The sequence below is a fragment of the Fukomys damarensis genome, unplaced genomic scaffold, assembly GCF_012274545.1.
Source record: "Fukomys damarensis isolate Sample0158 unplaced genomic scaffold, DMR_v1.0_HiC HiC_scaffold_8, whole genome shotgun sequence".
Taxonomy (NCBI): domain Eukaryota; kingdom Metazoa; phylum Chordata; class Mammalia; order Rodentia; family Bathyergidae; genus Fukomys; species Fukomys damarensis.
Genome location: NW_022900920.1, coordinates 22994481 through 23005119, shown reverse-complemented (window position 1 = coordinate 23005119; position 10639 = coordinate 22994481). Strand labels below are relative to the sequence as shown.

General features: G+C 37.8%; 1 protein-coding gene across 1 annotated transcript in view; it reads left to right on the top strand.

The window, feature by feature from the left end:
• Positions 1–10639, top strand: part of Nhlrc2 (NHL repeat containing 2) — a 57152-nt gene that overhangs the window by 37357 nt on the left and 9156 nt on the right. Inside the window, exon 7 of the mRNA XM_010634665.1 lies at positions 9779–9878. Coding sequence (XP_010632967.1) covers positions 9779–9878 — 100 coding nt within the window. The remainder of the gene's footprint in view (positions 1–9778; positions 9879–10639) is intronic.

Genomic DNA, 10639 nt, shown 5'->3' with positions numbered 1-10639 from the left:
TTTTTTTTTTTTTTTTTTTTTTTTTTTTTGCAGACAGTCTGCTAAGCTAAATTGTGGACATTGGGCTCAAACTCAGTCCTCCTGCCTTGGTCTTCCTAGAAAGCTAGGATTAAAGGTATGCACCACTATGCCAGGCATAAGCCAATCTTTTGATGTAGGAATAAAGCCTTTGAGAAGCCACTGACAGTGGTTGTTTTTTTTTAACTATTCAAACATGTTGTTTTGATTTCCTTAAAGGGTAGTTGAGAGATTTTAAAAATATGTGCAAAGAAACTTGAGCATTGAAATCCACTGGATTTTGGGGGACACTAGGGATCAAACTCAGGACCTTGCACTTTGCAAGGCAGGCGCATGCCACTGAGCTAAATCCCCAGCTCCAACGTCCACTAGATTTTTGTGAAAAGAAAATTTACTCATTCTCTGCAGTTGTGTTTTCCATACCTACTTAAGCAGTCTGACTTAACTCTTTGCCTTTACTAAGTCTTTCCGAATGGTGTGCTTTTGTTCAAAGTAGAAAGTTTTTTGCATTCTTATTGCAGTAGTTCATGTATATTTAAATTACATAATCATAGAACTTCTGTAAGCAGGTGAGAATAAACACAGAAGAGACTGTGGCTAAGCAAAGTTGTTCTCCTTTTAAACACTTAAATTGTTTTGTTTTTCAGTACTTGTGCCTTTGCATAGAGCCACATCCCCAACCCCCTTAATTTTTGAGACAGGACCTGATAAATTTGCTAATTTTCCCAGGCTGGGATTGAACTTGTCCTCTTGCCTCAGCCTCCTAGACTGCTGGGGTGACAGATATACTATCACACCCGGGTCTAAACCCTTACATTTTTTAGTACTAAAAAAATTTACAGGCCTGGAATGTAGCTTAATGGTAGAATGCATATTATCTACCATGCACAAGGCCTTGAGTTCAACTCAGTGCTATTTAAACAAAATGAATACAACCAAAAAGTTTTATAGGGCCCCAGCTTAATAAACAACATTCTTCAAGAAGTTAGAGAAAGGGACTTGAAATACCCCTGATTATTTTAACTGTACATTATATGTAATTTCTAAATGCATGTAACTATTTTAAGTAGTGCCTAAGTATGTAACTAAAGTATGCCACTGCAGTGATAAAGACAAAAATAATGAATATTAAACTGATTTTTACAAAAGCGAATTTCAACTTTGTTCTTGTTTTGATTGTCACTCTAAATAGCCTCAGAATTATGTCATCATGCACTAAATATAATTACTATGATAAATTTTTTTTAACACCCCTTTGCCAAGTTTCTAAAATGTACTTTGGCCTGGGCTGACTCCACTGATTCTAGACAGTAACCTGAAAAATGTTTTATCATAATGGTTAAAACCCTGCCAGTCTCTTAAGTACTTTAGATTTTACCTGATTTAGAAGTATTTATAGAAAAGATAATGTGCCTAAATCCCATTAACTTTCCTGGGCCCTTTAAATCAGCATTTTTCCTAGATAGAAATTTAGCTTTTCTTATGCAACGTTTAATACTTTAAATCCAACTATTCAATATACTAGTCGATAATCTGCACTGTCAGTGATTATATGCTGGATAATATGGCTTCTGTGATTTGTTAATATGCTGTATTTTTGCTTTAAAAGTAATCAGATGCTACAAAAATTCTTGAAGAAATGTGTTTTATGTAATATGACAAGTGCATTTTTATTTTGAAAACTGGTTGTTGTTTCTTTATGTCAAAAACTTGAGAGAAGATTCTTATACTATTTTGTCACATTGACTTCATGTTGATAAGATATTTTTCATACGTCAGTGAGGCAAAGTTTACCCTTGTTAGGTATTAGTCCGAGAACTTTGACAAAGGTGTACAATTGTGTGCCTGTTACCCATAATTGAGATGTAGGGTGGTTCCATCACCCCAAAAGTTCTCTCATGACCCCTTCCTCTGTCTTCCCACCCTCACCACACCCACTCCAGCCATTGGCAGCAGTGACCCCCTTTGCTGTTCCTCGGGGTACTAGTCCTTTACATCTGGCTTCTTTCATTTAGCATGAAACTTTCAAGATCCATCCCTGTTGTTCCACATACCAGAAGTTTATTGTTTTTTATTGATGAGAAGTAGTCTAGAAGCTGTTAGTACTCACCAGTTTGTGTACTCACCAGTTAGTAGACATTTGGAGTATTTCTAGTTTCTGATAATTAGAAATACACCAGAGCTCCCATAACAACGTTTGTTGGTGGTGGTGGTGGTCGTGGTGGTGACCTGTATTTACTTCTCTTGGGCAAATGCCTAGAAATGGAACAAACTGCTTCTAGTCTTCCACAGTGCTGTTTTCTGAGTCCCAAGTGTCTGTCTGGAATCATTGCTTCTGCCTGAAGAACTTTCTCTAATCCAGAACTTTTCTTTCTAAACTTTCTTTTAATCCAGGTCTACAGCATGATTTCTTTTGGGTTTTTGTTTGATTCTGACCTAAAAACATTTTTTATTTATCCTCCATTTAAAAGATTTTTTTTTTCTTTTAATACTTTCAGGATGTTGCTCCATTCTTCTGGATTTTCCAAATTTTGCTTTAATTTTCTCTCTTGTTTATATTTTTTTCTAGTCATCTTCAGACTTTCATCTTTGGTTTTCACCATCTAGGAGTGATACATCTAGGACTTATCCAGCCTGGAATTCTTGAAATGTGGTTTGATGTCCTATTATTTATTATTTTGAAGAAATTCTCACCCATTATCTCTTCAATTTACTTTATTTTATTTGACCCTTTGTTTCTTTTCTTTCTGGGACTTCCAGTTTTTCTTATATCAGATTCTTCATTATATACTCGTGTGTGTGATACACACACACACACACACACACACACACACACACACGAGTATATTCTCTTTTTTGTGCAGTTTTCTTTTGATTTATCTTCAGGGTCAGTGAGTCTAGTCAACTTATAAGCCAGTTAGAGAAATCACTCATCTCTAATATCACAGCTTTTTAAGAAATAGCATTTCTGTTTTATTTTTCTTACAGAGTCATTGCTCTGCTGAACTCCTCCATCTTTTTAGGTATGTTCACTATCTTTTTCTATGGAGTCTTTAACATAGTAAGCATAGTCATTTCAAAGTCTCAGTTTGATAATTCTAAATTGTGAGTTATCTCTGAGTCTGGTTCTGTCATTGTCTTTGTTTTTCAGAAATGAGTCATTTGTCCCTTGTTTTTATGTGTGTTCTTTCATTTTGTATTATATACCTGTCATCTTGGGTAAAACTGTAGAGACTGAGACAAATAGGATTTATACCATTGTTATGGGAAGCTAGGTCTATTTGGGGTGACAATAGGCTAGGCTTGGGTTTTATCATTTCTGTGATTGTCACTGCATCACAGCTTTCCGCTTCCTTTTTCGGGCTGCTCTTGTTTGGTGGGGTAGCCCCAGTGCAGGATAAGTGGGGCAGTGCACCACCCTCTCAGCTTGGAGTCATCCAACCCCATGGAGCTACAAAGTGGTCCTCTCCAAACCACCTTGCAGGGCTCCCAGGGATAGACTGCTGTTATTGCTTTGCACCAGGTCTGCACTGGCAATAGTGGTGCTCTGTGTTGTTCTGGTAGAACCCCATCTGGTATGGCTGTGAGCACCTGGGCATTGAGGAAAAGATGTGGGGAGCAGTTCATTGTCCCTGTTCCTCCTCTCTGGTAGTTAAACTCTGTCTTGTGTCTATGACCAGCTGAAGAATGCGCTGCTTCTCTCCCAGCAGAAGACCTCTGCTTGTTTGGTTGGGGTCTTTAGCAGAAGACAGCTCTGTACCCTTCCCTAGTGTGGAGTTTTCTCCTCTGTCCTTTCCCGACTGTAATTGACTTTTTCCTGTGTCATGGGGGTGACAGTTTCCTACTTTTCCTCAGTGGCTCAAGGCTTTGCTTCATAGGAGCTTTAGACTTTGTGGAAACAAACACATTTACACTAATAAGAGGCTTTCACAGAGCCCCTCAAGAGGGTGATTATAATAACACAGAATTTTAAAAAGTTAAATTTCAGGTGATTTTCATATGTCATTTGTTGATTTTGTATTCCTGTTTTCTGAAACTGTTTCTTTAATCTTTATTGATAGTTACAAGAGGTTTTACCTTTATCACCAAAACATTTCCACTTTTGGTGTGTGTGTGTGTGTGTGTGTGTGTGTGTGTGTGTGTGTGTGTGTGTGTGTGTGTGTCTGTTGAAAATAGTAACTGTACTCTTAATTTAAACTTGAGATGCTGATAATTGCCACACTCTTGTTAGAAGGATCCAAAATAATGCCATACTCAGTAATGCAGCTACATTCTTTGGACTCCAAATTCTAGGATAAACAGCATAAATTACTAATATGACACTTACTAGTTTGATAGATATGGGAAATGCCAGGCCTCCTTACTGTTTTCCTTTTTTGAACTTTCATTTTGTTTGCAAAAACAGTCTTAAGCCCTTGGTGAAACAAACCATTAGGCAGAGTGAAAATCTGTTACAAGGTTGGCTCCTGTGATTCTGTGAGATGGACTCTGGAGCCAGACTGCCTGGGTTCCCAAGTTCTGCGTCTCAGTAGGTGTATAGTTTTGACTTACGCCCCACTTTCTTCATTGGAAAGCAAGATACAAATAGCACCAGTTTCACAGGTTGTGAAGGTTATGATGATTAGTAGGGCTTAGTACACACAAAGTACTGTGTTTTCTACTGTCCTTTTTACTATATGATAGTTTTGTCATAAAATTCACAAAAAATGCTAGATAATTTGAGCCAAACCAACAGCAGGAGGTAGAGAATTGGAAAAGACACTTTTTTATGAGATTATGCAACCATAGAACACTTGCATGGTCAGAGGAAGAAGGGCGGAAAGGGAACCCAGCTTCACATCTTGGAAGAAGAAGCTACGGATACGTTTGATCACACCTCGCTTTCTGGTCACAAGAAGATGGACTTTGCTGCATTGGCCCAAGCCAAGTTCCTGGGTCAGAGCCAGAAGTGGGAAAAGAAAAGGACCCAAGCAGAGAACTGAACAGAAAAACCACAAGCTGCCTTCTGTAGTTCCATTCTTATCAGAACTCTGGTATCTAGATTCAATTCACTAACAAACCCATAGTCCAGATTTTTTGTGTGAATTTTTGCAAATTAATCTCTGAATTTCAGTTTCTTTATAAAATGAAGGTGATAATATTTCTCAAGTTTTTTGTTGTTGCTGTTTGTTTGTTTGTTTGTTTTGAGACAGGATCTTACTATGTAATTCAAGCTTGCCAGGGACATCCTGTGTAGCTCAGGCTAGCCTCAAACTTATGGCAATCCTCCTGCCTCATCCTCCTGAGTGCTAGGATTATAGGTCTATGCGCCACCATGCCCAGATTCAAGTTTCTTTTCTTTTCTTTTTTGGTTCCCGGGATTGAACTTGGGTCCTTGCGCTTGCAAGGCAGGCCACTGAACTGCTGAGCTAAATCCCCGGCCCAGATTCAAGTTTCTTAAAGAAAATAATCCATGTACTGTGCTTAGCTTACTGCTTAAACACAGAAAATGATCTTTATGGTTATCATATTATCGTCATTCTTATTATCATTAGTTTCATACAATCCCAAAACCCCTGAGCTCTGATCTGAGGTGACCCCTGCTTCTATACTTTTTTTCACTACTTTGGAAATAAGTACACAGAGACCAAGAATAGGCAAGTGCTCACACTTATATCACTGCCAAGCTTTTGCCAGCTGAGCTAGACTGACGTGCTTAGAGATCCAGATCATGGAGGCCATATTTGATTTGTATTCATTTGTCTGCTAGCATACTTCTCCTTTGCCAAGACAGAGGCTCTAAAACTTCTAAAGCTGATAGCTAAATTTGCCTTAGCCTTCCCAAATGATCTTCAAGTAGGACATTCTTGAGAAAAAGACTGCTTAGAGTGGGAACAGGGTGAGAGACCAGCTAGGAGATAACCCTTGCAGTAGCCCCTGGTGGTAGCTTAGGTCATGGTGAAGATGCTGAGAAGTGGTCCTATTCTGGGTGTATTCTGATGAGCACCAACAGGATCTGCTGATGGCTTCCCTCTGGCCTGTGAAAGAAAGGAGCACCATGGTAACCAGGGTATGTGACCTGAGGAGCTGGAAGGATGGAGTATTTCATCTGATATTGTGTGACTGTGTAATAGTGATTCTCAGTCAAGAGAGCATATACATTTTTATTAGATTTACCCTTATGTGTTTGATGTTTTTCTGTTTATTTTCTGGTCTGGAAAATTCAATAAGTTGTCTTTTGGTCCCAGTGTGCTAAATGTTTTTATCATGATTAAAATAATAAATTATGTGAAAAATTGAAATTCATACAATGTAACCCACCTACACTTACATATTTTTAAAATATAAAGAAGAAAAAAGTAATTTATAATAAAATAATTATTCATCATATAAATGTTCTGGCATGACTGTATTACCATACAAAATATCCATCACATACCCAAAACTATTTTTAGGGTGGAATTTCACCCCATTTAGAATCAGTGTTAAGAGGAAAATGGCACAGATTTACATTATAGCAGACTCTTTGATTGGAGATGAATCATAATGCTACTAGGAAGTACCGTCATGAGGATAACTTTAGGGCTTATGAGTATAATGAGAAAAAGACCATTTTTCTTGTGATATCTAGGAGAAAGTTTATTCAACAAATATTTACTGAGTATCTACTATGAGCCATGCACTATCCTAGTTCTTGATAATAAAACAATAAACAAAGCTGCTTAGATGATGTGCTCAATAGAAGAGAAAAGCAGTAAGCAAATAATAATGTAAGAAAGTGGTAAGTGTTACAAAGAAAAGTAAGACAAGGTAAGGACTAGAGAGCTGGAAAGTATATGTACATGTGTTTTGTTGGAGAGAAGAACAGGAAAAAAGTCTGAGCAGAGATTTTTGGCATCTGGGGTTTGAGCACCCTAGGAAGAGGAACAGGAACATGCTTGGTCTAAGGGTTGAACAACAGCAGATATTTTTTACTACCCAACATGTGCCATTTGTCACTGTATTTGCTGCCTTATTCATCCTTTTCAGTGATCGGATGAAGTTGGCAATGATATCCTCGTTGACAGAGGCAACAAGCACACAGATTACAATATATTGCAGTCAGGCTTTAACCAGGGCACCTGGTTCCCCAGCCAAGGAATTGGAGGATGAGATGCTACCCGGGGTTCTCTTCCTTTAGAGGTCTATTGAATGACCATCAGAACAACTTAGTTTGTTCAGAGAAAATGGAGGACAGAGTAGTGAACGTTTTGTTGTTTTGGTTTGGTTTGGTTTTGGAGACAATGTCTTGTTTCACAGTCCAGGCTGGCTTTGAACTCACTGCGTAGTCCAGGCTGGACTCAAATTTATGATTGCTCTGTCTCAGCCTCCCAAGTGTTGGGATTACAGGCATGGCTCACCATGCCCTGCTGAATAGTGAGCTTGAAACCATAGTCATTTGCAATTCCTTATGTAGTGTTCTAAAATTATATTGAATAAAGATACTTTTTTAAATATTATGAATGGGAAGCGCTTCAAATTAAAGTTAATGGGAATTATTCATTTTGGGGGCTGTATCTTTTTGTATTACTTTCTAATATTTTATTTTGACCATTGCCTTAGTTAATAATTGTCTAAGCAGAAACACAAACTCATTTTAACTGATTAATGCTGAAAAGTTTATAATCTTGGATTTATTGAACTTACCTCAGATTTAACACAAATAAGCAATTGTAAACTGAGGGCTTTGTGAAATATCGTTGGTGATATGTGCATCATTAATACTTACTATAAAATTTTAAAGTTCAAGTAAAAGACACTGTGTTATCTTACCCTCAGGCCCATCCGTCTAACAGCGCTTCAGCTTGTAAATGTATTTCTACTGCCCTAATGCTATAGCGTCCTGTGAAACTGAGATCCAGATACATTAAATAATAATGCTGGCTGACATTTGAGAGTTGCTACCTCTGAGCATTATTCTGAGTGCTCCACATGCTTTGAACCTTTAATTTGAATGTCACTGTTTCTAAAATAAGGGAATATTTTATTAGCTTAGGCAACCTGGTCAGTCTAGTAGTCCCAAAGTATTATCCTTAGAATAACTGGAGGTACATTGTGATATGTTAAAAATTAATTGTGGAAAGCTTTTGATCTAGTTTTGTGGCGGGGGGTTGTTTTTCTTTTTTATTAGTTTATTGATTCTTTTTAAGTATACAGTACATTTACATTCATCATTGGGATCTTACAACTTTACATGACAGATCTTGGTTCTCATTTTTCCCCACACCCCTGTCCTCTCTTCACCCCCTCCACCCTCTCCTATTTACAAAGACTTTGTTTCCATTTTTTCCTTTTCTCATATTTTTTCTTTCCCCTTGTTTCCTTTCCCCTCCCCTTTCCTCATCCCCTCCACCTTTAGCCCTTTTTGTCCTATTACACATTATTCATCTAGTTTTGAAGTGATTCACAGAGACTGAATCCCAGGAATGTATGGACACCAGTGTCACTTTCAGTAAAATTTATGTTTATACACACATTTGTGTAAGAAAATTGAAATAAAATAAATTATTTGAGCCTTTTTTGGGTAGCAGTTAAAAACAGGGAAAGAGGCAACATGTGCAGTGGTTAGGGGCATTGGGTTCAAAAGCCATTCCTTCACATGCTGCCTTGGTGAGCCTGGCAAGTTACCTAACTTCACCATGCCAAGCTTATTTACTCGTCTGTAATTTAGGCTTCCAAACAATACTTGTTTCAGGATGAATCTCCGTTAAGTGTTTGGCATCCAACAGTCACGGTTCCTTGAAAACAACATCATCATCATCATCATCATCATCACAGGGGTCTTTTTTGTTAAATGGAAAGGCAGAAGAAAAATTCCTTATGGACACAGACTACTTGAAATTACAGAAAATAAAAATAAAGTAGCCTTACTAAGATATTTCTTTTGGTATAAAACAGTGTCTGGCTAAGTTTATTTTAATTAAAATATCTTAATTCAGAATGTATTGTTATAATAGTTAAATAATGTAACCTTAGAATTAATTTTAGCAATATAGTTTTTCACATTTTGTTATGACATCATTGACCAAAAAATAGAACATTTATTATTAATGTTAGTAAATAGCTGTATTGTAATATATCCTACTCTTAGTCTTTTCATATGTCATTACCTTTTTTATTTAATTTCATAACCAGTTAGCTAGTGGATTTTTAAATAGCTGTTCTAATTTATGTGTGAGTCCCAAATCTTATACAGTTATAGAATATATATTTCTTGAACTCTCAGTTCAGTTCTTGTGTGGAAATTGCTTGGAGAGCCTGATATTAGTGTATAGAACTTCGTGGGGTTGCTCTAGGTATTTGACTGGCAGAGTTTCTTTGGAGAGTTTGTGTCAACGCATTTCTTCTGTCAGACTGAGAAATCAAACAATTAAAAACATTGTGCCGAGAGAGGCAAAGAAACATACTGCTATTAAGGACATTTCGTATATTTTTAAGGATATGGAGTTGCTAATTACCCTGATGTGATCCTTACACATTGTATGCATGTACTGAATTATTACACTATGCTGCATTAAAAAAAACAAAAAGAACACTCGAAATCCTTACAGATAAACTTGTAAGTCTGAAGAAGTAAACCTTTTACAGAGAAAATTTTCCAAAGTTAGAACATTGCATATATTTTTATTTTTTCTGTTAGATGATTTATGAATATATTATCGCCCATGAATTTAAATATCTGAATCAGTGTGTTCATAGTAATCAAACAGATATATAATAACTACTGTTTATTTTTATAAAGGTTCGGAAGTCCAGAGAAATAACATCTTGTGGATAGCCATGGCAGGAATCCATCAGATATGGGCACTCCTGCTGGATTCCGGCAAGCTGCCAAAGAAAAAGTAAGTGGCTCCATCTCTCCTTAGGTGGACTGCACTCCTTGGAGTTCACAGAATTCCCTTTCCTAGTCACCATATAACCACACTTGCTGCACTAATCAGGATGTGCTATATTAGACCACCATAACAAACAGACTGCATCCCGAGTGGCTGAGTACAAGGCTTTTTTTCTTGCTAACTTGCATAAATTCGGTGGGAAGCACTGCTTTACCAACCAGGATGAAGCATGCACCATTTGGAGCTTTGCAAATCATCCTGGCAGAGCAGGAGAGGAGGCAGTGGTGAGTCACTGGCTCCTAAAACTTCTGCTCCACTCCAAAATGACATAGCACCTCTACTCACGCTTCCTCGGCTGGGGTAAGTCCTGCGGCCACACCTAACTTCTAGGAGCCTACGAAGAAAAATCCTCCGGAGCACCCTGTAGGAGAACTAGAAATGTTTGGTGGGCCTTTATGATTAAAACATAGTTCAGGTGTCTCCGGGGGTTCCTTCAAATAGGTGAGTACTCCATGGCAGTCATTAGTAACACAGGTTTTGTCATCAGACCTGAGGTTGAATACTGGCTCTGCCACTCACTGTCTCTGTGAGTTTAAGAGGAGCCTTTTAAGCTGGGTGTGGTGGCACATGCCTGTAATCCCAGCACTTGGGAGGCTGAGGCAGGAGGATCACTGAGTTCGAGACCAGCCTGGGCTACATAGTGAGTTCCAGCTCAGTCTCAACTACATAGTGAGACCATGTCTAAAAAAATTAAAAAAAAAAAAAAA